The sequence below is a fragment of the Balaenoptera musculus genome, chromosome 2 (genome assembly GCF_009873245.2).
Source record: "Balaenoptera musculus isolate JJ_BM4_2016_0621 chromosome 2, mBalMus1.pri.v3, whole genome shotgun sequence".
Classification (NCBI taxonomy): Eukaryota; Metazoa; Chordata; class Mammalia; order Artiodactyla; family Balaenopteridae; genus Balaenoptera; species Balaenoptera musculus.
This window is the reverse complement of record NC_045786.1, coordinates 113554684-113582647: the sequence shown is the minus strand read 5'-3', so window position 1 is coordinate 113582647 and position 27964 is coordinate 113554684. Positions and strand designations below refer to the sequence as shown.

Here is a 27964-nt window from a genome sequence, read left to right as displayed (position 1 = left end):
AGTGCTTTAAAAGAATATTTCCAAATATATTAAACAATCTATATTTGATTAGAAGGATCACTTCTGGATTAGTATCGGAAATGACATACCCAAATTAATACTGAGCAACAAGCACAAAACACTGACATGGTTTAAACATGCAGATTGACTCTGTCCATAAGGCCTATGAATATGTATGGTACAGACCCAAAGGCAAAGATTTCATACCCACCCTTCCATAACAGATGAATGTGCCATCTCTAGGAGCTGCGCTTCTCGCTCAGAATGGAGCCAGCTCTAGGGTTGTCCTTGCGCGTGAGAGGAGATGAACACACACCCTGCAGATGACATAGCACATTATTCACCGCTCTTACCTTCCTCTTGCTGGGAGTACACGTATGGCAATTGCATAGTTTTATGTATCTATTCCTCAGAAGTCTACGGAAAAGACTAGATATGTAGTTTCTAAAGTTAGAAAGTAAGGGAAAATTGAGCCCATTAAATTTCCTAAGGATTGAACTTTTGTTAGAAATTGAATTTATGAAAAGTTTTTAACTGAAATGTGTCTAATCCAGGTTCACATGTAGATGAATTCTAAACACAGTGGGATAGAGATTATCTTGGGTAACCTTGAAGCACAGCATATGAAAAGGGAAACATTAACAGAAAAAAGATATAAATTGTATTTGGTTCCTAAAAACAAAACTAGATTATGTAAAGTTCTTTTCATTTATGAAACAGACATAAAACTCCAAAAAAAAGTTTATATATGTAAAGCACGAATTACAACAAAGTTAGTATTTGTTGCACGTTTGAATGTAGTAGTTCTAAAGATCTTTACCCATCACATTCAACATGGAAAAATTTGAATGTGGTAATGTTTTAAAAATTTTAAGGGCATTGCTTAACAGACCATTTAAAAGATACAATTTTATGAGTCTTTCCAGAGAATTACTTACTGATTTTAAATTATGACCCTTGAAAACAGTAAGTGTAATGTTCTTCACAGGTATATTTCCACAGCACTTTGTTCATTTTATAGCACTTATCACTTATAATTATATGTTTACACATCTATTTTTCACACTATATTTTCAGCCTCTGAAGGGCAGGAACTGTGTCTTGTTCATCTTTGAACACAGAGTGTAGTAGGCATGGAATAAATGTGCGAATGAATGGATAGGACCTGGCTGATAGTTAATTATTGGACTTTTAAAGTATGTTAACTTTGTTCCAAAGCACTGACTAGGTGGAATCTTAACTCTAGTCTGTAATGGTTAAGTCCCGGTTCTAAAGGGAAGCGTGGGGAGAAAGGAGCCCTGAAGGCCACGTCAGCTTCATGCATGCAGGCCGTTTACACGGGAAGGTCATGGTGGGCCTGTAGCATGAGGTGAACAAGTGGGTCTGGCTGGAAAATTAAATTGCAAACACGTTTTGGAGGGCCTTGAAGGTCACATTAACCTGTTTGTAATTCCAGTGTCATTGGGGCACAGTTAAGTTTTTGCGAAAGAAGCCTAGAATGGGTTTCTGTCTGGTGACATTGTGAAGTTGTGAGTTGGAGAGGGTTTGAAGTCAAAGAAAGTAGTTTAGGAAACATGTCATTGTCCATACCAGGGAGAAATGAAGGTCTGAATCAGGGCAGTGGGACTAGAAGGGAAGAAACATTTAAGGCACTCCACCTGTAACCCTTAGCAATCGGTTACCCTTTAAAACTGATTAGAAGTAAGAAAGGGGGTTGGTCATGAAAAAGGCCTCCTTACCACTGAGTTTTCTTAGAGCATGGGTTTTCTGAACCTCATGTATGTGTTTAATCACCTTCTCTTTGGGACACAGGCATTATAAATGTAGCTATAAATTACCTGCTAAGTTAAAATAGTGGGAGAGTAGAGACAATTTTTAATTATCTCTGTTCAGCTGTTTAGTGTGTTGTGCTCTCAAATATTTACCTGAGACTTGTTAAAATTTCTGCCTTTTACATTGAGATTTCCTTGTACCCAAACAGAACAAATGTTAAAGCTGGTCCAGTGTATCCACAACAGATATGTTTCTAAGTGTTCAGCTTGTTGAAATATTCTGCTCAGACGTAAAATAAGCCCCCAAAGGCTGCATTTTACTGTTTTTAAGTCATTGAACCACTAATGTCCTTGTTCTGATACTTCTCACTTTGGTTTCATGATATATTAATAATCTGATTGCTCAATGACATGGAAACTGTCCATATTTTACAGATTGAGCTGTTAGGAAAACAAGGGGAAGTATATTTTCATCAGGGTGTAAAAAACCACCTTGTGGGAAGGTAGGTGACTGAGTAGTGACCAAATTAAACATTAAGCCCTTACCTGCCCATAGGCCCCACCACAGGTATCCAGCTCAGTTTGGCACAGGAAGGAGCATGTTTATATAGGCACTTTCTTCCCCATATTTAATAATTCCAACACTTAACTGATTTCCCACTTATTATAAACTACTGATAAGAGGCATACCTCAGTATTCTTTGAAAATAGCTTTGGACACAAAGGAAAATCAGAATTTTTACCTTCTCTTCTAAATCTCAGTGGTCACAAATGTTAAAGAGAAAATTTTGCCACCTATGTTGATAGTTTCTTTGTCAGATGTACTAATATACTAATTTGCCATTCAAGAGCTTGTGGTTCTGTGAAACTAAGAACAAAGTCTAGAAATAATTCATTAGGTCAGGGTTTAAAAAACACACAGCAGTGTGTTGGTGAGAATGTTATCAGCTTCAAATAATAGAAGTTTATACTCAAACTGGTTCTAACAGTATGGAAATAATCTTATAAAATGTGAAGTTCAGCAGTAATGCAATCTTCAGGGTAAATTGATTTACTGTGCTAAATCATGATTGTCAAAGAACTGAGCTCTTTCCCCTCTCAGCTCTGCTTGGTGTTGGCTCTTTCCCCAGGCAGATGGCAAGATAGCTACAGTGCTTTCTGGTGTCCTAGCCAGATAACAGCAGTGTCCAGAAGAACTGCCTCCTTTGAGGCCTTTCTCTTAGAAGTGAGGAAGTTTTTTCCAGAAGTTCTCCCCCTAATCCCCAGCTGACTCTCCTTAGTTATTGGCCAGAATTGGGCCCATGACCATTTTGGTCACTGACAAGACCAGTGGGGTGGAATCAGTATTCCTCTGAGTCACATAGAGGAGCAGTAGACAGCTGCTCACTTAGACAACCACCGTGTCCATTATAGTCAATCAAGGGTGTGTGTGTATGTGTGTGTTTTCACCCCCTTGCCTGGTATTCCAAATTCTGTTTCCCTCTGTCTATTGCTGCTTCACTTGTTCAATATCCTGGGAAAGAAATGTGTTAAAGAAAGGAAACTAAGTAGGAAATCCACAGAGCACCTCTTTCCACAGTCACTCAGCCTCATTAGAAGCTGGGAATTAATGGGAAAGTGTGTATAGTCAGGGACAAGCATGTTGCTGTGATGTTACTATTATATACTTTTAATATCATCTCTGGAGGGTAACTTCCAAAGTAGAAAAAGGCAGATATTAGTTACAGATAGTGCTAGGTGAGTTTGTGGGCTTTATTTCTGCCAGGGTTCTCCTTATTTTGTTCACTATTCTATAAAGGAAAATTGTTTAGATTTTCTAAGCATTGATTACTTATTATTTTTTTACTTTTAATCTAGAACTTTTCTGGAAAAAGAAGAAAAGTTCAACCACCTCAAGTAAGTTACTACATTTTTATTTTGTTTCTGAAATAGTTTGATTGGTTTTATACCTTTCTTATTAATAAAAGTTTCTACTGTGGTTACTTTTATCATATCTTGGGATTCAAGGACTGAAAAAAAAAAAGAGCAACATAAATTAATGTGTTGAATTAGAGAAATAATTTTATTTTAAGGGTGTGGAATGACTCAGATGGGCCAAATAAGTATTAAAATCTATCCAGATGTTAACTGTAGAAGAAAGTATCAGTTACAAAATGCTGAAAAATAATAAATGCTCAAGTAATTTAAATCTCATCCCTTCCCTTCTGCCCCATTTTTTGATTGGGATGTTTGTTTTTTGCTGTTGAGTTGTGAGATCTGTTTATATATTTTGAATATTAACCCCTTATCAGTCATATCATTTGCAAATATTTTCTCCCATTCAGTAGGTCTTTTCGTTTAGTTGATGGTTTCCCTTGCTGTACAAAAGCTTTTAAGTTTAATAAGGCCTTATTTGTTTATTGTTGCTTTTATTTCCTTTGTTTTAGGAGACAGATCCAAAAAATTATTGCTATGATTTATATCAGAATGTTCCGCCTATGTTTTCCTCGAAAAGTTGTATGGTTTCCAGTCTTACATTTAGGTCTTTAATACATTTTGAGTTTATTTTTGTATATGGTGTTAGAGAATGTCCTAATTTCATTCTTTTACATGTATCTGTCCAATTTTCCCAGCACTGCTTATCGAAGAAGCTGTCTTTTCTCCATTGTATAATCTTGCCTCCTTGTTGTAGATTAATTGACCATAGGTGTGTGGGTTTATTTCTGGGCTTTCTATTCTGTTCCATTGATCCATGTGTCTGGTTTTTGAGCCAGTACTATACTGTTTTGATTACTGTAGCTTTGTAGTACAGTCTGAAGTCATAGAGCCTGATTTCTCCAGCTCTGTTGTTTGGCTGTTCAGTCTTTCATGGTTTCATACAAATTTTAAGATTATTTGTTTTAGTTCTGTGAAAAATGCCATTGGTATTTTGATAGGGATTGCATTGAATCTGTAGATTGCCTTGTAATATGGTCTTTTTAACAATATTAATTCTTTCAATCCATGAACACGGTATATCTTTCCATCTTTGTTGTCTTCAGTTTCTTTCATCAGTGTCTTATAGTTTTCTAAGTACAAGTCTTTTACCTCCTTAGGTAGGTTTATTCCTAGGTATTTTATTCTTTTTGATGGAATTGTTTCCTTAATTTCTTTCTAATAATTCATTGTTAATGTGTAGAATTCAACAGATTTATGTATATTAGTTTTGTATCCTGCAACTTTACCGAATTCATTGATAAGCTCTAGTTTTTTGGTGGCATCCATAGGATTTTCTGTGTATAGTGTCATGTCATCTGCAAACAGTGACAATTTTACTTCTTCCTTTCCACTTTGGACTCCTTTTCTTTCTTTCTTTCTTTTTTTTTTGATTGCTGTGACTAGGAGTTATATTACTATGTTGAATAAAAGTGGTGAGAGTGGACATCCTTTTATCTTAGAGGAAATGCTTTCAGCTTTTCACCATTGAGTATGATGTTAGTTGCAGGTTTGTCATATATGACCTTTATTATGTTGAGGTATGTTCCCTTTATGCCCACTTTCTGGAGAGCTTTTATCATAAATAGATGTTGAATTTTGTCAAAAGGTTTTTCTGCATCTATTGAGATGTTCATATGGTTTTTATTCAGTTTGTTAATGTGTATCACATTGATTGATTTGCAGATATTGACAAATCCTTGCATCTCTGGGATAAATCCCACTTGATCATGGTATATGATCCTTTTAATGTATTGTTGAATTTGGTTTGCCAGTATTTTGTTCAGGATTTTTGTATCTGTGTTCATCAGTGATATTAGCCTGTAATTTTTTTTTTTTGTAGTGTCTTTGTCTCATTTTGGTATCAGGGTGATGATGGCCTTGTAGAATGAGTTCGGAACCTCTGCAGTTTTTTGGAATAGTTTAAGAAGGATAGGTGTTAATTCTCTAAATGTTTAGTAAAATTCACTTCTGAGGCCATCTTGTCCTGGATTTTTGTTGTTGGGGATTTTTAAAATTACTGATTCAATTTCATTGCTGGTAATTAGTCTGTTCATATTGGTATTTTCTATTTCTTTTGGGTTCAGTATTGGGAAATTGTACATTTCTAGGAATTTGTCCATTGTGGCATATAGTTTTTCATAGTAGTCTCTTATGAGTCTTTGTATTTCTGTAGTGTTGGCTGTAACTTCTCCTTTTTCATTTCTGATTTTATTAATTGGGCCCTCTTTTCTCTTGATGAGTCTAGCTAAAGGTTTACCTATTTTGTTGATTTTTTTTAAGGAAATGACTATTTTATTGATTTATTGTTTGTTTGTTTCTATTTTATTTATTTCTGCTCTGATCTTTATGATTTATTTCCTTCTACTAACTTGGGGTTTTGTTTGTTCTTTTTCTAGTTGCTTTAGGTGTAAGGTTTAGGTTGTTTATTTGAGATTTTTGTTGTTTCCCGAGATAACCTTGTATTGCTATAGATTTCCCTCTTAGAACTGATTTTGCTGCATTCCACAGATTTTGGAATGTTGTATTTTCATTATCATTTGTTGGCAGGTATTTTTTTTTATTTCCTTTTTGATTTCTTCAGTGATCCATTGGTTATTTAGTAGCATATTGGTTTTTTAGTAGCCTCCATGTGTTTGTGTCTTTTGCAGGTGATTTTTTTTGTTTGTTTGTTGATTTCTAGTCTCATAGTGTTGTGGTTGGAAAAGATACTTGATATGATTTCAATTTTCTTAAATTTACCAAGGCTTGTTTTGTAGCTTAGCTGTGATCTATCGTGGAGACTGTTCATATGCACTTAAAAAGAATGTGTGTTCTGCTGCTTTCAGAAGGAATATTCTCTGTATATGAATAAGTTCTTCTGGTCCAATGTGTCATTTAAGGCCAGTGATTCCTTATTGATTTTCTGTCTGGGTGATCTGTCCACTGATGTAAGTGGGGTGTTAAAGTCCCCTAGTATTATTGTGTTACTGTCAGTTTCTCCCTTTATGTCTGTTAATATTTGCTTTATGTATTTAGGTGCTCCTATGTTGGGGTGCATATGTATTTACAATTGTTACATCTTTTTCTTGGATCGATCCCTTGATCATTATGTAATGTCCTTCTTTGTCTCTTGGAACAGTCTTTATTTTAAAGTCTATTTTGTATGATATAAATATTGCTACTCCAGCTTTCTTTTGATTTCCATGTGCATGGACTACCTTTTCCCATCCTTTCACTTTCAGTCTATGTGAGTCTTTAGATCTGAAGTGAGTCTCTTGTAGGCAGCATATATAGAGGTCTTCCTTTTTATCCATTTAGCCACTGTCTTTTGATTGTAGCATTTAGTCCATTTACATTTAAAGTAATTATTGATATGTATGTTCTTGTTGACATTTTGTTAATTGTTTCGGGATTGTTTTTTGTAGGTAATTTTTGTTTGCTTTTTTTTTTTCTTATGACTTGATGACTATCTTTAGTGTTATATTTGGATTTGTCTTTCTTCTCTGTGTATATATCTATTACAGATTTTTGGTTTGTGGTTAACATGAGGTTTTTATATAGCAGGCTATATATATATATACATATATATATACACACATGATTGTTTTAAGTTGTTGATCTCTTATTTCAAATGCATTTTAACAACCCTGCATTTGTCCTCTCTTTCCCTCATGATTACTGTTTTTGATGTCATATTGTTACATCTCATTTTTTTGTGTATCCCTTAATTGTTTATTGTGGATGTTAGATGATTTTACTACTTTTGTCTTTTAACCTTCTTACTATCTTTGTGCATGGATGATTTACTACCTTTACTGTATGTTTCCCTTTATTGATGAGCCTTTTCCTTTTGTAATTTTCACATTTCTAGTTGTGGCCTTTTGTTTTTGCTTCTAGACACTCCTTTAACATTTCTTGTAAAGCTTATTTGGTGCTGCTGAACTCTTAGCTTTTGCTTGTCTGTAAAGCTTTTGATCTCTCCATCAAATCTGAACAAGAGCGTTTCTGTGTAGAGTATTCTTGGTTGTAGGTTTTTCCCTTTTATCTCTTTAAATATATCATGCAACTCCTTTCTGATGTGCAGACTTTCTGCTGAAAAATCAGCTGATAGCCGTATGGGAGTTCCCTTGTATGTAACTTGTTGCCTTTTCCTTGCTACTTTCAGCTTTAATTTTTGCCATTTTAATTACAGTGTGTTTTGGTGTGTTCCTCTTTGGGTTAATCCTGAGTGGGATTCTCTGTGCTTCCTAGACTTGGATGTCTGTTTCCTTTCCCAGATTAGGGAAGTTTTCAGCTATTATGTCTTCAAATATGTTCTCAGCCCTTTTCTCTCTTTTCTTCTAGGACCCCTATAATGCAAACATTAGTGTGCTCAGTGTTGTCCCAGAGGTCTCCTGAGCTGTCTTCATTTCTTCATTCGTTTTTCTTTTGTTTGTTCAGCATCAATGATTTCCACTACTCTGTATTCCAGCTCACTGATCCAGTCCTCTCTTTCATTTAGTCTACTGTTGATTCCTTCTAGTGTATTTTTCATTTCAGATATTGTATTCACCTCTCTGTGGTTGTTCTTTATATTTTCTAACTCTTTGTTAATAACTTCTAACTTCTCTCTCTGTGCATCCATTCTTCTCCTGAGCTCTTTGGTCATATTTACGATCACTACCCTGAACTCTTTCTCAGGTAGATTTCCTGTCTCCACTTCACTTAGTTCTTCTTCCAGGGTTTTATCTTGTTCTTTTGTCTGGAACATGTTCCTTCAGGTCTCATGTTGCCTAAGTTGCTGTTTTTACTTTTATGTATCTGGTGGTTGGTTATGGTTCCCAACAATGGAGAATTGGCCTTTTGTTACCTGAGCTATATGCTGTAGGGGTTCCCCCTATGAGAGCTGCATGGGTCCTTCTGTTGCGGCTGGCTATGTGGGTGGTCTAGTAGGTTTGGTTGGCCCCTAGTCTGGTTGGCTGCCAGGCCCTGCTTTGTGTGGAGGCTGCCAACCACAGGTTGGTGGTACTGGGTCACAAGGTGGCTGACTGCAGAACCCCAGGTAGCCCTGGAGCTAATTTTGGCCCACTGGTGGCTGGAGTCAAGGTCCAGGACACTTCAGGGCTGTTGCCCGCACATGGTAGGTGAATCCAGGTCCTGCAGCTACTGATGGCCTACTGGCAGGAAGAGCCAGGTCCTGGAGTCTTAATTCTGTGGCCAAGGCGACCCAGAGCTAGTGTCGGATCACTGGTGGGTGGGGCTGGTTCCTGACACAATTAAGTGTGGCGTCCAGGACATCCTGAAGCTTGTGTTGGCCTGCTAGTGGGCAGGGCCAAGCTGGTCCCAGTTTAAGGTGTGGCTTACTGATAGGCAGTCCGGGTATGCAGGCTGTGGAGCCGTGGTTTTCTTGTGGTTGGTGTCTGTCCCTTGGTGGGTGAGACTGGTTCAGAGGTTACAGCAGGCTTCCAGGGCAGGGCCGGGGCCCAGGGGATTCTGGGACTGGTGCCTGCCCACTTGTGGGTGGAGCTGGGTCCTGGGTCCTCTGGTTGCCAGGGCTGTGTCCAGAGGTAGCCATGGGCTCAGGAGGTCTTAAGGCAGCCTGTCTGCTGGTGAGTGGGGCTGTGTCCCGGCCCAGTTAGTTGCTTTGGCCTGAGGCATCCCAGCACTGGTGCCTACAGGCTGCTGAGCCAGGACGGGACTGGGTCCTGGGGCTAATAATCTAGAGGGAGGATTCCACAATGCCACTTGCTAGCACATGTTAGAACGGGCTTCTAAAAATGGCTGGCCCACCAGCCAGTGGCTGTGTAACCAGGGTGAGCTGCAACTACTTTCTGTCTCTCTGGACGACTCTGAAAGATCAGAAGGTTGGTCTGACCCAGGCTCCTGTCAAATTACTGATTCGGCTCTGGGTCCTAGAGCATGTAAAATTTTGTGTGTGCCCTTTAAGAGTGAAGTCTTTATTTCCCCAACCCTGTGGGATTCCCAAAAGCCATCCCTGCTGGCCTTCAAAGCCAAATGCTCTGAGCTGGTCTTCTCTCTGCACTATATATTGGTTGTCTTTTAATGTGTTGATGATTTCCTTTGCTATGCAAAAGCTTTTAAGTTTGATTAGGTCTTGTTTGTTTATTTTTACTATTCTTTTGCTTTGGGAGACTGATCTAAGAAATTGCTGTGATTTATGGCTGAAAAATGTTTTGCCTATGTTTTTCTTCCAGGAGTTTTATTGGTGTCATGTCCTGTATTAGGTCTTTAAACCATTTTCGGTTTACTTTTCTATATGGTGTGGGGGAGTGACTTGATATACATGTAGCTGTCCAGCTTTCCCAGCACCACATGCTGAAGAGACTGTCTTTTTTCTTTTTCTTTTATCTTAACATCTTTATTGGAGTATAAGTGCTTTACAATGGTGTGTTAGTTTCTGCTTTATAACAAAGTGAATCAGCTATACATATACATATATCCCCATATCTCCTCCCTGCTTTATAACAAAGTGAATCAGCTATACATATACATATATCCCCATATCTCCTCCCTCTTGCGTCTCCCTCCCACCCTCCCTATCCCACCTCTCTAGGTGGTCACAAAGCACCGAGCTGATCTCCCTATGCTATGTGACTGCTTCCCACTAGCTATCTATTTTACATTTGATAGTGTATATAAGTCCATGCCACTCTCTCACTTCGTCTCAGCTTAACCTTCCCCCTCCCTGTGTCCTCAAGTCCATTCTCTATATCTGCATCTTTATTCCTGTCCTGCCCCTAGGTTCTTCATAACCATTTTTTTTTTCATTCCATATATATGTGTTAGCATACGGTATTTGTTTTTCTCTGACTTACTTCAATCTGTATGACAGACTAGGTTCATTCACCTCATTACAAATAACTCAATTTCATTTCTTTTTATGGCTGAGTAATATTCCATTGTATATATGTGCCACATCTTCTTTATCCATTCATCTGTTGATGGACACTTAGGTTGCTTCCATGTCCTGGCTATTGTAAATAGAGCTGCCATGAACATTGTGGTACATGACTCCTTTTGAATTATGGTATTATCAGGGTATATGCCCAGTAGTGGGATTGCTGGGTCGTATGGTAGTTCTATTTTTAGTTTTCTAAGGAACCTCCATACTGTTCTCCATAGTAGCTGTATCAATTTACATTCCCACCAACAGTGCAAGAGGGTTCCCTTTTCTCCACACCCCCTCCAGCATTTATTGTTTGTAGATTTTTTGATGATGGCCATTCTGACTGGTGTGAGGTGATACCTCATTGTAGCTTTGATTTGCATTTCTCTAATGATTAATGATGTTGAGCATTCTTTCATGTATTTGTTGGCAATCTGTATATCTTCTTTGGAGAAATGTCTGTTTAGGTCTTCCGCCCATTTTTGCATTGGGTTGTTTGTTCTTTTGATATTGAGCTGCATGAGCTGCTTGTAAATTTTGGAGATTAATCCATTGTCAGTTGCTTCATTTGCAAATATTTTCTCCCATTCTGAGAGCTGACTTTTCCTCTTGTTTATGGTTTCTTTTGCTGTGCAAAAGCTTTTAAGTTTCATTAGGTCCCATTTGTTTATTTTTGTTTTTATTTCCATTTCTCTAGGAGGTGGGTTTAAAAGGATCTTGCTGTGATTTATATCATAGAGTGTTCTGCCTATGTTTTCCTCTAAGAGTTTGATAGTGTCTGGCCTTACATTTAGGTCTTTAACCCATTTTGAGTTTATTTTTGTGTATGGTGTTAGGCAGTGTCCTAATTTCATTCTTTTACAAGTAGCTGTCCAGTTTTCCCAGCACCACTTATTGAAGAAGCTGTCTTTTCTCCATTGTATATTCTTGCCTCCTTTTTCAAAAATAAGGTGACCATATGTGTGTGGGTTTATCTCTGGGCTTTCTATCCTGTTCCATTGATCTATATTTCTGTTTTTGTGCCAGTACCATACTGTCTTGATTACTGTAGCTTTGTAGTATAGTCTAAAGTCAGGGAGCCTGATTCCTCTGGCTCCGTTTTTTCTTTCTCAAGATTGCTTTGGCCATTTGAGGTCTTTTGTGTTTCCATATAAATTGTGAAATTTTTTGTTCTAGTTCTGTGAAAAATGCCATTGGTAGTTTGATAGGGATTACACTGAATCTGTAGATTGCTTTGGGTAGTATAGTCATTTTCACAATGTTGATTCTTCCAATCCAAGAACATGGTATATTGCTCCATCTGTTGGTATCATCTTTAATTTCTTTCATCAGTGTCTTACAGTTTTCTGCATACATGTCTTTTGTCTCCCTAGGTAGGTTTATTCCTAGGTGTTTTATTCTTTTTGTTGCAGTGGTAAATGGGAGTGTTTCCTTAATTTCTCTTTCAGATTTTTCATCATTAGTGTATAGGAATGCAAGAGATTTCTGTGCATTAGTTTTGTATCCTGCTACTTTACCGAATTCATTGATTAGCTCTAGTAGTTTTCTGGTAACATCTTTAGGATTCTCTATGTATAGTATCACGTCATCTGCAAACAGTGATAGCTTTACTTCTTTTCCAATTCAGATTCCTTTTATTTCTTTTTCTTCTCTGTTTGCTGTGGCTAAAACTTCCAAAACTATGTTGAATAATAGTGGTGAGAGTGGGCAACCTTGTCTTGTTCCTGATCTTAGTAGAAATGGTTTCAGTTTTTTACCATTGAGAACAATGTTGGCTGTGGGTTTGTGACATATGGCCTTTATTATGTTGAGGTAAGTTCCCTCTAGGCCTACTTTCTGGAGAGTTTTTTTATCATAAATGAGTGTTGAATTTTGTCGAAAGCTTTTTCTGTGTCTATTGAGATGATCATATGGTTTTTATCCTTCAGTCGGTTAATATGGTTTATCACATTGATTGATTTGCATATATTGAAGAATTCTTGCATTCCTGGGATAAACCCCACTTGATCATGGTCTATGATCCTTTTAACGTGCTGTTGGATTCTGTTTGCTAGTATTTTGTTGAGGATTTTTGCATCTATGTTCATCAGTGATATTGGCCTTTAATTGTCTTTTTTTGTGACATCTTTGTCTGGTTTTGGTATCAGGGTGATGGTGGCTTCATAGAATGAGTTTCGGAGTGTTCCTCCCTTTGGTATATTTTGGAAGAGTTTGAGAAGGATAGGTGTTAGCTGTTCTCTAAATGTTTGATAGAATTTGCCTGTGAAGCCATCTGGTCTTGGGCTTTTGTTTGTTGGAAGATTTTTTTTTTTTTTTTTTTTTTTTATATACTGCAGGTTCTTATTAGGCATCAGTTTTATACACATCAGTGTATACATGTCAATCCCAATCGCCCAATTCAGCACACCACCATCCCCACCTCACCGCAGTTTTCCCCCCTTGGTGTCCATATGTCCATTCTCTACATCTGTGTCTCAACTTCTGCCCTGCAAACTGGCTCATCTGTACCATTTTTCTAGGTTCCGCATACATGCATTAATATACGATATTTGTTTTTCTCTTTCTGACTTACTTCACTCTGTATGACAGTCTCTAGATCCATCCACGTCTCAACAAATGACTCAATTTCGTTCCTTTTTATGGCTGAGTAATATTCCATTGTATATATGTACCACAACTTCTTTATCCATTCGTCTGTTGATGGGCATTTAGGTTGCTTCCATGACCTGGCTATTGTAAATAGTGCTGCAATGAACATTCGGGTGCATGTGTCTTTTTGAATTACGGTTTTCTCTGGGTATATGCCCAGTAGTGGGATTGCTGGGTCATATGGTAATTCTATTTTTAGTTTTTTAAGGAACCTCCATATTGTTCTCCATAGTGGCTGTATCAATTTACATTCCCACCAACAGTGCAAGAGGGTTCCCTTTCTCCACACCCTCTCCAGCATTTGTTGTTTGTAGATTTTCTGATGATGCCCATTCTAACAGGAGTGAGGTGATACCTCACTGTAGTTTTGATTTGCATTTCTCTAATAATTAGTGATGTTGAGCATCTTTTCATGTGCTTCGTAGCCATCTGTATGTCTTCTTTGGAGAAATGTCTATTTAGGTCTTCTGCCCATTTTTGGATTGGGTTGTTTGTTTCTTTGATATTGAGCTGAATGAGCTGTTTATATATTTTGGAGATTAATCCTTTGTCCGTTGATTCATTTGCAAATATTTTCTCCCATTCTGAGGGTTGTCTTTTCGTCTTGTTTATGGTTTCCTTTGCTGTGCAAAAGCTTTGAAGTTTCATTAGGTCCCATTTGTTTATTTTTGTTTTTATTTCCATTACTCTAGGAGGTGGATCAAAAAAGATCTTGCTGTGATTTATGTCAAAGAGTGTTCTTCCTATGTTTTCCTCTAAGAGTTTTATAGTGTCCAGTCTTATATTTAGGTCTCTAATCCATTTTGAGTTTATTTTTGTGTATGGTGTTAGGGAGTATTCTAATTTCATTCTTTTACATGTAGCTGTCCAGTTTTCCCAGCACCACTTATTGAAGAGACTGTCTTTTCTCCATTGTATATCTTTGCCTCCTTTGTCATAGATTAGTTGACCATAGGTGCGTGGGTTAATCTCTGGGCTTTCTATCTTGTTCCATTGATCTATGTTTCTGTTTTTGTGCCAGTACCATACTGTCTTGATTACTGTAGCTTTGTAGTATAGTCTGAAGTCAGGGAGTCTGATTCCTCCAGCTCCATTTTTTTGCCTCAAGACTGCTTTGGCTATTCGGGGTCTTTTGTGTCTCCATACAAATTTTAAGATGATTTGTTCTAGCTCCGTAAAAAATGCCATTGGTAATTTGATAGGGATTGCATTGAATCTGTAGATTGCTTTGGGTAGTATACTCATTTTCACAATGTTGATTCTTCCAATCCAAGAACATGGTATATCTCTCCATCTGTTGGTATCATCTTTAATTTCTTTCATCAGTGTCTTATAGTTTTCTGCATACAGGTCTTTCGTCTCCCTAGGTAGGTTTATTCCTAGGTATTTTATTCTTTTTGTTGCAATGGTAAATGGGAGTGTTTCCATAATTTCTCTTTCAGATTTTTCATCATTAGTGTATAGGAATGCAAGAGATTTCTGTGCATTAATTTTGTATCCTGCAACTTTACCATATTCATTAATTAGCTCTAGCAGTTTTCTGGTGGCAGTTTTAGGATTCTCTATGTATAGTATCATGTCATCCGCAAACAGTGACAGTTTTACTTCTTCTTTTCCAATTTGTATTCCTTTTATTTCTTTTTCTTCTCTGATTGCCATGGCTAGGACTTCCAGAACTATGTTGAATAATAGTGGTGAGAGTGGACATCCTTGTCTCGTTCCTGATCTTAGAGGAAATGCTTTCAGTTTTTCACCATTGAGAATGATGTTTGCTGTGGGTTTGTCATATATGGCCTTTATTATGTTGAGGTAGGTTCCCTCTATGCCCACTTTCTGGAGAGTTTTTATCAGAAATGGGTGTTGAATTTTGTCAAAAGCTTTTTCTGCATCTATTGAGATGATCATATGGTTTTTCTTCTTCAATTTGTTAATATGGTGTATCACATTGATTGATTTGCGTATATTGAAGAATCCTTGCATCCCTGGGATAAATCCCACTTGATCGTGGTGTATGATCCTTTTAATGTGTTGCTGGATTCTGTTTGCTAGTATTTTGTTGAGGATTTTTGCATCTATATTCATCAGTGATATTGGTCTGTAATTTTCTTTTTTTGTAGTGTCTTTGTCTGGTTTTGGTATCAGGGTGATGGTGGCCTCATAGAATGAGTTTGGGAGTGTTCCTTCCTCTGCAATTTTTTGGAAGAGTTTGAGAAGGATGGGTGTTAGCTCTTCTCTAAATGTTTGATAGAATTCACCTGTGAAGCCATCTGGTCCTGGACTTTTGTTTGTTGGAAGATTTTTAATCACAGTTTCCATTTCATTACTTGTGATTGGTCTGTTCATATTTTCTGTTTCTTCCTGATTCAGTCTTGGAAGGTTATACCTTTCTAAGAATTTGTCCATTTCTTCCAGGTTGTCCATTTTATTGGCATAAAGTTGCTTGTAGTTGTCTCTTAGGATGCTTTGTATTTCTGCGGTGTCTGTTGTAACTTCTCCTTTTTCATTTCTGATTTTATTGATTTGAGTCCTCTCCCTCTTTTTCTTGATGAGTCTGGCTAATGGCTTATCGATTTTGTTTATCTTCTCAAAGAACCAACTTTTAGTTTTATTGATCTTTGCTATTGTTTTCTTTGTTTCTATTTCATTTATTTCTGCTCTGATCTTTATGATTTCTTTCCTTCTGCTAACTTTGGGTTTTGTTTGTTCTTCTTTCTCTAGTTTCTTTAGGTGTAAGGTTAGATTGTTTACTTGAGATTTTTCTTGTTTCTTTAGGTAGGCTTGTATAGCTATAAACTTCCCTCTTAGAACCGCTTTTGCTGCATCCCATAGGTTTTGGGTTGTCGTGTTTTCATTGTCATTTGTCTCTAGGTATTTTTTAATTTCCTGTTTGATTTCTTCAGTGATCTCTTGGTTATTTAGTAACGTATTGTTTAGCCTCCATGTGTTTGTCCTTTTTACGTTTTTTTCCCTGTAATTCATTTCTAATCTCACAGCGTTGTGGTCAGAAAAGATGCTTGATATGATTTCAATTTTCTTAAATTTACTGAGGCTTGATTTGTGACCCAAGATGTGATCTATCCTGGAGAATGTTCCGTGCGCACTTGAGAAGAACGTGTAATCTGCTGTTTTTGGATGGAATGTCCTATATATATCAATTAAATCTATCTGGTCTATTGTGTCATTTAAAGCTTCTGTTTCCTTATTTATTTTCATTTTGGATGATCTGTCCATTGGTGTAAGTGAGGTGTTAAAGTCCCCCACTATTATTGTGTTACTGTCGATTTCCTCTTTTATAGCTGTTAGCAGTTGCCTTATGTATTGAGGTGCTCCTATGTTGGGTGCATATATATTTATAATTGTTATATCTTCTTCTTGGATTGATCCCTGGATCATTATGTAGTGTCCTTCCTTGTCTCTTGTAACATTCTTTATTTTAAAGTCTATTTTATCTGATATGAGTATAGCTACTCCAGCTTTCTTTTGATTTCCATTTGCATGGAATATCTTTTTCCATCCGCTCACTTTCAGTCTGTATGTGTCCCTATGTCTAAAGTGGGTCTCTTGTAGACAGCATAGATATGGGTCTTGTTTTTGTATCCATTCAGCCAGTCTATGTCTTTTGGTTGGGGCATTTAATCCATTCACGTTTAAGGTAATTATCAATATGTATGTTCCTATGACCATTTTCTTAATTGTTTTGGGTTTGTTTTTGTAGGTCCTTTTCTTCTCTTGTGTTTCCCACTTAGAGAAGTTCCTTTAGCATTTGTTGTAGAGCTGGTTTGGTGGTGCTGAATTCTCTTAGCTTTTGCTTGTCTGCAAAGCTTTTGATTTCTCCATCAAATCTAAATGAGATCCTTGCCGGGTAGAGTAATCTTGGTTGTAGGTTCTTCCCTTTCATCACTTTAAGTATATCATGCCACTCCCTTCTGGCTTGCAGAGTTTCTGCTGAGAAATCAGCTGTTAACCTTATGGGAGTTCCCTTGTATGTTATTTGTCTTTTTTCCCTTGCTGCTTTCAATAATTTTTCTTTGTCTTTAATTTTTGCCACTTTGATTACTATGTGTTTCGGCGTGTTTCTCCTTGGGTTTATTCTGTATGGGACTCTCTGCGCTTCCTGGACTTGGGTGGCTATTTCCTTTCCCATGTTAGGGAAGTTTTCGACTATAATCTCTTCAAATATTTTCTCTGGTCCTTTCTCTCTCTCTTCTCCTTCTGGGACCCCTATAATGCGAATGTTGTTGCGTTTAATGTTGTCCCAGAGGTCTCTTAGGCTGTCTTCATTTCTTTTCATTCTTTTTTCTTTAGTCTGTTCTGCAGCAGTGAATTCCACCATTCTGTCTTCCAGGTCACTTATCCGTTCTTCTGCCTCAGTTATTCTGCTATTGATTCCTTCTAGTGTAGTTTTCATTTCAGTTATTGTATTGGTCATCTCTGTTTGTTTGTTCTTTAATTCTTCTAGGTCTTTGTTAATCATTTCTTGCATCTTCTCAATCTTTGCCTCCATTCTTATTCCGAGGTCCTGGATCATCTTCACTCTCATTATTCTGAATTCTTTTTCTGGAAGGTTGCCTATCTCCACTTCATTTAGTTGTTTTTCTGGGGTTTTTTCTTGTTCCTTCATCTGGTACATAGCCCTCTGCCTTTTCATCTTCTGTATCTTTCTGTAATTGTGGTTTTTGGTCCACAGGCTGCAGGATTATAGTTTTTCTTGCTTCTGTTGTCTGCCCTCTGGTGGTTGAGGCTATCTAAGAGGCTTGATGGGAGGCTCTCTGTTGGAAGATTTTTAATCACAGTCTCAATTTCAGTGCTTGTGATTGGTCTGTTTATATTTTCTATTTCTTCCTGGTTCAGTCTCGGAATGTTGTGCTTTTCTGAGAACTTGTCCATTTCTTTCAGGTTGTCCATTTTATTGGCATATAGTTGCTTGTAGTAATCACTCATGATCCTTTGTATGTCTGCAGTGTCAGTTGTTACTTCTTTTTCATTTCTTATTCTATTGATTTGAGCCTTCTCCCTTTTTTTCTTGATGAGTCTGGCTAACGGTTTATCAATTTTGTTTATCTTCTCAAAGAACCAGCTTTTAGTTTTATTGATCTTGGCTATTGTTACCTTCATTTCTTTTTCGTTTATTTGTGATCTGATCTCTATGATTTCTTTCCTTTTGCTAACTTTGGGGTTTTTTTGTTCTTCTTTCTCTAATTGCTTTAGGTGTAAGGTTAGGTTGTTTATTTGAGTTGTTTCTTGTTTCTTGAGGTAGGATTGTATTGCTATAAACTTCCCTCTTAGAACTGCTTTTGCTGCATCCCATAGGTTTTGGGTTGTGTTTTCATTGTCATTTGTTTCTAGGTATTTTTTGGTTTCATCTTTGATTTCTTCAGTGATCTCTTGGTTATTTAGTAGCGTATTGTTCAGCCTCCATGTGTTTGTATTTTTTACAGATTTTTTCCTGTAATTGATATCTAGTCTTATAGCGTTGTGGTCAGAAATGATACTTGATATGATTTCAATATTCTTAAATTTACCAAGGCTTGATTTGTGACCCAAGATATGATCTATCCTGGAGAATGTTCCATGAGCACTTGAGAAGAAAGTGTATTCTGTTGTTTTTGGGTGGAATGTCCTATAAATATCAATTAAGTCCATCTTGTTTAATGTATTATTTAAAGCTTGTGTTTCCTTATTTATTTTCATTTTCGATGATCTGTCCATTGGTAAAAGTGGGGTGTTAAAGTCCCCTACTATTATTTTGTTACCGTCTATTTCCCTTTATGGTTGTTATCATTTGTCTTATGTATTGAGGTGCTCCTATGTTGAGTGCATAAATATGTACAATTGTTATATCTTCTTGGATTGATCCCTTGATCATTATGTAGTGTCCTTCTTTGTCTCTTGTAATAGTCTTTATTTTAAAGTCTATTTTGTCTGATATGAGAATTGCTACTCCAGCTGTTTTTGATTTCCATTTGCATGGAATATCTTTTTCCATCCCCTCACTTTCAGTCTGTATGTGTCCCTAGGTCTGAAGTGGGTCTCTTGTAGACAGTATATGTACGGGTCTTGTTTTTGTATCCATTTAGCCAGTCTATGTCTTTTGGTTGGAGTATTTAATCCTTTTACATTTAAGGTAATTTTCGATATATATGTTCCTATTACCATTTTCCTAATTTTTTTCGGTTTATTATTGTAGGTCTTTTCCTTCTCTTGTGTTTCCTGCCTAGAGAAGTTCCTTTAGCATTTGTTGTAGAGGTGGTTTGGTGGTGCTGAATTGTCTTAACTTTTGCTTGTCTGTAAAGCTTTCAGTTTCTCCTTCGAATCTGAATGAGATCTTTGCTGGGTAATCTTGGTTGTAGGTTTTTCCCTTTCATCAGTTTAAATATGTCCTGCCACACCCTTTTAGCTTGCAAAGTTTCTGCTGAAAGATCAGTTGTTAACCTTATGGGGATTCCCTTGTATGTTATTTGTTGTTTTTTCCTGGCTGCTTTTAATATATTTTCTTTGTATTTAATTTTTGATAGTTTGATTAATATGTGTCTTGGCATCTTTCTCCTCGGATTTATCCTATATGGGACTCTCTGTGCTTCCTGTACTTGAGTGGCTATTTCCTTTCCCATATTAGGGAAGTTTTCAACTATAATCTCTTCAGATATTTTCTCAGTCCCTTTCTTTTTCTTTTCTTCTTCTGGGACCCCTATAATTCGAATGTTGGTGTGTTTAATGTTGTCCCAGAGGTCTCTGAGAATGTCCTCAGTTCTTTTCATTCTTTTTTCTTTATTCTGCTCTGTGGTAGTGATTTCCACTATTTTATCTTCCAGGTCACTTATTCGTTCTTCTGCCTCAGTTAATCTGCTATTGATTCCTTCTAGAGAATTTTTAATTTCATTTATTGTGCTGTTCATCATTGTTTGTTTGCTCTTTAGTTCTTCTAGTTCCTCGTTAAACGTTTCTTGTATTTTCTCCATTCTATTTCCAAGATTTTGGATCGCCTTTACTATCATTATGCTGAATTCTTTTTCAGGTAGACTGCCTATTTCCTCTTCATTTGTTTGGTCTGGTGGGTTTTTACCTTGCTCCTTCATCTGCTGTGTGTTTCTCTGTCTTCTCATTTTGCTTAATTTACTGTGTTTGGGGTCTCCTTTTCCCAGGCTGCAGGTTTGTAGTTTTTATTGCTTTTGGTGTCTGCCCCCAGTGGGTAAGGTTGGCTCAGTGGGTTGTGTAGGCTTCCTGGTGGAAGGGACTGGTGCCTGTGTTCTGTTGGATGAGGCTGGATCTTGTCTTTCTGGTGGGCAGAACTGCCTCCGGTGATGTGTTCTGGGGTGTCTGTGAACTTATTATGATTTTAGGCAGCCTTTCTGCTAATGGGTGTGGTTGTGTTCCTGTCTTGCTAGTTGTTTGGCATGGGTTGTCCAGGACTGGAGCTTGCTGGTCGTTTAGTGGAGCTGGGTCTTAGCATTGAGACGGAGATCTCTGGGAGAGCTCTCGCTGATTGATATTATGTGGGACCGGGATGTCTGTGGTGGACCAATGTCCTGAACTCAGCTCTCCCACCTCAGAGGCACAGGCCTGACACCCCCCCAGAGTGCCAAGACCCTGTTAGCCTCACGGCTGCTAGTGTTGGAGGGTCTCCTGCATAGGTGGGGGGGCAGCTGTGGCTCACCACAGGAACACGGACACTGGCAGCAGAAGTACTGGGAAGTAGTCCTTGGCTTTAGCCCTCCTGGAGTCTGCCATTAGCCCCACCAGAAAAAACTGTCTTTTTTCCATTGTGTATTCTTGCCTTCCTGGTCTGTAGATCAATTGACCATAGGTGCATTGGTTTATTTCTGAGTTCTCTGTTCTGTTCCATCGATCTATATGTCTGTTTTTTTGCCAGTACAGTGCTGTTTTGGTTATTGTAGCTTTTTAGTTTAGTTTGAAGTCTATAAGTGTTATACCTCCAGCTTTGTTCTTTTCCTTCAGGATAGCTTTGGCAATTCTGGGTCTTTTGTGTTTCCATGTAACTTTTAGGTTTATTTGTTTTAGGTCTGTGAAAAATGTCATAGGTATTTTGATAGAGATTGCATTAAATCTGTAGATTGCTTTGGGAAGTATGGCCATTTTATCCGCATATAGGTCTTTCACCTCCTTGGTTAAGTTATTCCTAGGTTTTTTTTGTTTTTTTGTTTTTGACATGGTTTTATATGGGCCTTTTTAACATTTTTCTCTTTCTGATATTTCATTATTAGTGTAAAGACATGCAATAGATTTCTTTATATTAATCTCGTATCCTGCTACCTTACTGAATTCATTATCAGTTCTAATAGTTTTTGTGTGGAGACTTCAGGGTTCTCTATATAGAGTACCATGTCATCTGCAAATAGTGACAATTCTAACTCTTCGCTTCCAATTTGGATACCTTTTATTTCTTTTTCTTGTCTGATCGCTGTGGTAGGACTTCTAATACTATGTTGAATGGAAGTGGTAAGAGTAGTCCTTGGCTTGTTCCTGAATTTAGCTGGAAGGCTTTGAGCTTTTCACCCTTGAATATTCTGTTGCCTGTGGGTTTGTCATAAATGGCCTTTATTATGGTGAGATATTTTCACTTTGTTTTTATCATGAATAGATGTTGAATTTTTTCAAATGCTTTTTCTGCATCTATTGAGATTATCATGCGGTTTTTTTGTCTTTCCTTTTGTTAATGTGGTGTATCACATTGATTTGCATATGTTGAACCATCCTTGTGACTGTGGAATGAATCCCACTTGATCATGGTGCGTGATCCTTTGAAGGTATTGTTGGATTCGGTTTGCTAATATTTTGTTGAGGATTTTGCATCTATATTTGTTAGAAATATTGGCCAGTAATTTTCTAATTTTATAGTGTCTTTTTCTGGTTTTGGTACCAGGGTGACGGTGGCCTCCTAGAATGAATTTGGGAGAGTTCCCTCCTCTTTGAGAAGGATAGGTATGAGTTCTTCTTTCTATGTTTGGTAGAATTCCCCAGTGAATCCGTTTGGTCCTGGACTTCTGTTTGCAGGGAGTTTTTTTTTTTTTTTTTTAATTAGAGATTCTATTTCACTTTTAGTGATTGGTCTGTTCAAATTATCTGTTTCTTCTCGACTCAGTTTTGGCAGGCTGTGTTTCTAGAATCTTGTCCATTTCTTCTAGTTTGTCCAATTTGTTGGCATATAACTGTTCATATTCTTTTATTATTTTTTGTATTTCTGTGGTATCAGTTGTTATATCTCTTCATTTCTTATTTTGTTTGGGTCCTCTCTTTTTTTCTTGGGGAACCTGGCTTAAGGTTTGTTGATTTTGTTTGTCTTTTCAAAAAAACCACATCTTGGTTTTATTGATCTTTTGTATTTTTGTTTGACCTCTTTTATTTATTTCCTCTCATCTTGATTATTTCCTTCCTTCTGTTGACTTTGGGTTTTGTTTGTTCTTTTCCTAATTATTTTAGCTGGTAGGTTAGGTTGTTTAGTATTTTTCTTCTTTCTTGAGGAAGGCCTATATCCCTATGAACTTCCCTCTCAGAAATGCTTTTGTTGCATCCCATAGATCTTGTAAAGTTGTGTTTTTCATTTCCATTTGTCTTGGTATGTCCTGATTTCTTCTTTGATTTCATCATTCACCCATTGGTTTTTTTAGTGCATGTTATTTACTCTCCTTTTCCTGTTTTCTCTGTGGTTGATTTCTAGTTTCATACCATTTTCAGTAGAAAAGATACTTGAAATAATTTCTGTCCTCTTAAATTTGTTGAGGCTTGTTTTGTGACCTAGTATACAGTCTATCCTAGAGAACATTCCATGCGTGCTTGTAAAGAATGTGTTTTCTGGGTTTTTTGGATGTAGCATCCTGTAGAAATCAATTAAGTCCAACTGGTATATTGTGTCATTTAGTACCTCTGTTGCCTTACTGATTTCTGGTCTGGATGAGCTGTCCATTGATGTCAGTGGGCTGTTAAAGTCTCCTAGCATTATAGTCAACTTCTCCTTTTATGTCTGTTAGTATTTGTTTTATATATTTTACTTAACTGTTTCTCCGAAATTCATAGAGGCAGAAAGTTATCTACTGTAGTCTTCTTGAAGGATTGTTTCTACGTGGGGACGTTCCTGTGTAAACTGTATCCAGTGTCTTTGGTGCAAGGGATGGTTTTAGTATGGATGACAGCCACGTCTTTCCTCTGGGTGTGCTGGCCATTATCCCCTTTATAGGGGATGTGGTTGGTGTTGGAGTATCTAAAGCCTGTGCAGGGTGTGAGGCAGGGCTTTCTCTCTGCTGTTGCTTTCACTGCCCTGTCAAGGGTGGGGTCTATTTCACAGTTGTTGTAGAAGACCAGAGGGTTGGGTTAGATCAGGCTCCTTTGTCCTTGAGTGTGTGCCCTGCCCCAAGGAGGTGATTGCTGAAGCAAGTGAGGCCCGTGCAGTCAGAGAACCTATGCACTGCCTGTGTAGGTGTTTGTGGTTCTGCTTAGAAGCAGCCCAAGGATGCATGTTTTCCTCTACTATATTTGTCCCAGATCTAGTGCAAAGGTATGGCATGGAGGAGTGTTGTGACTGCAGGAATTGAGGTGGCTGCACTGCTGCCTGAGATCTGGGCTGCCTCTGTGGCAGTCTTCTCTTAGAATCTAGCACTAAGCTGCAGTGTGGACTGGACATTCCAGGGCACTCTCGCTGGGAGACGAACCACTGTGTTCCTGAGTGCTCTGACAATGGCTGCCCCTGCCCCACCTGGATCATACTCTAGGCACCCTGTTCTGTCTCTGCATTGCTAGACCGAGTCTTTTCCCAGTGTTCAGTTGGCCCAGATCTCGCAGGCTGTGGTGTGGAGTGAACAGGGCCAGGGGTGTTCACCCCTTCGGATTGAGAAGTGTAACGAGGCAGCATCCACCAGTGCAAGGCTCTCTCCACCCTGATTATTGGGAAGCCAGCACATGTACTCCTCCTGGGTAGAGTCTAGGCTTCTCCAGCCCTTCTCTCTGTCCCAGTGGATTTCCCAGCAGGCAAGGGTGCTTCTCACCCCTGCGCAGGACCCCAGGACTGGAATTCAGGATTGTGGCCTAACCTGCTTGCTCCCCAATGCCAGGGTCCACCCATGCAAACCTTCTCTTCCTTACATATTCCTCCCAGGGGCACAGGTCCTGACCTGATGGGTTTTTTTTTCTGTCCTACCTGGTTTCATAGAGATCTTCCTTGCAGCTTTGGTTGTACAGTTCTTCTGCCAGGTTCCAGTTAGTTTTCCATGAGAATTGTTCCACATGTAGATAATATTTTTGATGTGTTTGTGTGGGGAGGTGAGCTCCACATCCTCCTACTCTGCCATCTTGATCCCCCTCTACTTATTTTTTTGATTGTAAAATTTTGAGTAAATTTGAGAGTATCCATTTTTTCCAGGAGAGGTAGTTGATTTAAGTTAATCTATCAAAAGAGAATTTCCAGTTATTTTAAGCAGTTAAACTAGTCCTAAATACTTTTTTTTTTTTTTACTATTGATTATGAGAATAGTCAGTTGAAAAAATGTTTTTACAATCCTTTCAAAAAGTATAAAAGTTCCAGGAGAGCTTAGTCATTAGAAAAGCAAAAGTAAGAAATATTTAAGCCTTGTTATTTTATGCCTTTAAATTTATAGTATAGTCAACATTAATATATAGTTCAGTTTTAAAATTCTCATGAGAAAAGGGTATTTACCATGCTTTTGGATATTTTATATATTTATAGTACATTTAGAACTTTATCTGCATTAAGATACTTAAGCAATTTGTGTTATTGTTTACAGCAGAACTATTCACTGGCTGAACTTGATGAGAAAATTAGTGCCCTCAAGCAAGCTCTGCTCAGAAAATCAAGAGAAGCAGAATCCATGGTGACTCATCACCTTCCATGAAAAACTCCTCTCATTGTCATTTTACTTTTTTAGATATGTGTGTGTAACTTACTTACATATCCATTTAATTAATTGCAGTGTATTTATTAATGTAGACTTACTTCCCTCTGAAATCAAGGTTTATTTTCATGTGAGTGAGTCCACTGTGCAGCAAGCAATCTTCAAATATTCCAGTGTACTTTAAAATAGTTAATGCATTGAAAATAGCATTGTTGGAATTTATTCCCTTCTGTTTTAAAGGAGGTATTTTGGAAATTGAAAAACTTAATTTGAAAGTACATCTTCATGTGTATGTGTGTGTTTAACCACAGAAAGGAAGATTTATTTTGAATAGTGATATTTAAGAAGACTTTATATTTGTAACATTGATATTAACCAGTTTTAGTTTAAACCAGTACTTTGTACATAATAGGCATTCAATAAAAATTTGAAGTGAGTTTTAAATGAATGCGTATATTCTTTTCCAAGTGTCAACTTAATCTAAATAGTAGATCATACCTTTTATCCCCTTATTGACTGTGTGACCTTAACAAGTTACTTAATCTCTTTCTTTGTGCCTTAATTTCCTTATCTGTAAAATGTAGGATAATATATCCTACATTTGTTATGAACAGTAGTTGAAATCATGCATGTACAGCTTTTGAAACTGTCTGGCCTAAAAGAAGTGCTTAGTAAACGTTAGCTATTACTATTGACTAAAACCAAGTGTGTCTTTGGAAAGTAGTTAAGATGTTACAACTTATATAGTCCCTCTCCCTTGAGAGCCTCACCTTTTTGGAGTGCCCCAGTTTTATATTAGGCAGTACATATATTATTTCCATAGTTGCAAACTAAACATTTAAAAGATGCAGCTACTACCCACACACTTATGATCAATTAATCTATGACATAGGAGGCAAGAATATACAACGGAGAAAAGACAGTCTCTTCAACAAGTGGTGCTGGGAAAACTGGACAGCTACATGGAAAAGAATGAAATTAGAACATTCTCTCACACAATATACAAAAGTAAACTCAAAATGATTAAAAGGCCTAAATATAAGACATGAAACCATAAAACTCTGAGAAGAGAACATAGGTGAAACAGTCTTTGACATAAATTGTAGCAATATTTTCTTGGATCAGTCTGCCAATACAGAAGACATAAAAGTGAAAATAAACACATGGGACCTAATTAAACATGTAAGTTTTGCATAGCAAAGAAAGCCATCGACAAAAAGACAACATACGGAATGGGAGAAGATACTTGCAAACGATGCAACTGACAAGGGGTTAATACTCCAACTATTTAAACAGCTCATAGAACTCTATCAAAAAAAAAACAATCCAATCAAAAAATGGGCAGAAGACTTGAAAAGACATTTTTCCAAAGACAGAGATGGCTAACAGGCACATGAAAAGATACTCAACATCATTTCTCAACTAACTACCAGAGAAATGCAAATCAAAACTACAATGAGGTATCACCTCACACCAGTCAGAATGGCCATCATCAAAAAATCTACACACAATAAATGATGGAGAGGGTGTGGAGAAAAGGAAACCCTCATACACCATTGGTTGGGATGTAAATTGGTGCAGCACTGGGGAGGTTCCTTAAAAAATTAAAAATAGAACTACCATACGATCCAGTAATTCCTCTCCTGGGTACATATCCAGAGAAAACAAAAACACTAATTTAAAAAGATTCATCCACCCTAATGTTTATAGCAGCACTATTTACAATAGCCAAGAAATGGAACCAACCTAAATGCCCATCAACAGATGATTGGCTTAAGAAGATGTGGTATATATACACAGTGGAATATTACCTGGCCATAAAAATGAAATAACTGCCATTTGCAGCAACATGGGTGGACCTAGAGAATATCATGCTTAGTGAAGTCAAACAGAGAAAGACAATACTTATGACATCGCTTACATGTGGAATCTAAAAAAATACAAATGAATGTAATATGCAAAACAGAAACAGACTCACAGACCTAGAAAACAAACCTGCCATCATCAAAGGTGAGGGGGAAGTGGGGAGGGACAAATTAGGGGTATGGCATTAACAGGAACTATGTGTAAAATAGATAAGCAACAAGGATTTACTGTATAGCACAGGGAATTATACCCATTATCTTGTAATAATCTATATTGGAATATAATCTGCAAAAATAATCACTATTCTGTACATCTGGAACACAATATTGTAAATCCACTATACTGCAGTAAAAAAAATGTTTTTTTAAAAGCAGGTATAATCAAGGAGCAGATGTTTAGCTCAATAATTGTTTGGTTGCAAGAATCAGAAATCTACCTAAAATAGCTTGTAAAGCAGAATTGTTAAAAAGCATCAGAAATCTGGAATTTAATTGCAGGAAGTATAGCTTGACAGTGTGGCATCCAGAAAGTTACCAGTGGTTCAGTTCATCTCTTTCTCTGTGTCTCTAGCTGCCTCTGGCTCTGTCTAGTTCTGTCTCTGCCCCCTACCCTCCTTGTTTTCTGCTCTCCCTCTCCCTCTGTGTCTCTTTCCCTCTGTCTTCCTCATTCTTTTTCTCTTACACATAAACATCTATGCATCTGCTTTATTCTCTCTGTGAACTGGTTTCTCTGAAGGCCTCATCATTTCTGCTTCCTCACATGGGTGACATGTTAGCCCTGTCTCCACCACCTTGGCTTGTTCATGCCTTTGAACTTCCATGGTGCACGCTCTGAACCCAGCTCTATAGAGCCTCGCAACTCCATTGACCACTGCTTGCTTACCTGTCTTTGTATCTTAGTTCAAGTCCTTCAGAGACTGAATCTCAGCGTGATCAGGGGTCTCAGTCAGTTGTGGCCAGGATGATGGGGCAGGACCTCTTCATAGGAATATGCAC

General features: G+C 37.6%; 1 protein-coding gene across 2 annotated transcripts in view; it reads left to right on the top strand.

The window, feature by feature from the left end:
* The window catches only part of LOC118890838 (MAP3K12 binding inhibitory protein 1), a 40856-nt gene extending 15082 nt beyond the window's left edge, over positions 1 to 25774 (top strand). The window contains exons 8-9 of one of the 2 annotated variants that reach the window (XM_036844166.1): positions 3630 to 3668; positions 24999 to 25774. In XM_036844166.1, coding sequence (XP_036700061.1) covers positions 3630 to 3668; positions 24999 to 25103 — 144 coding nt within the window. In that variant the 3' untranslated portion in view covers positions 25104 to 25774. Of the gene's footprint in view, positions 1 to 3629; positions 3669 to 24995 lie in introns of both variants that reach the window. The other variant, XM_036844165.1, reaches the window with a different exon arrangement.
* Positions 25775 to 27964: the final 2190 nt, after the last annotated feature.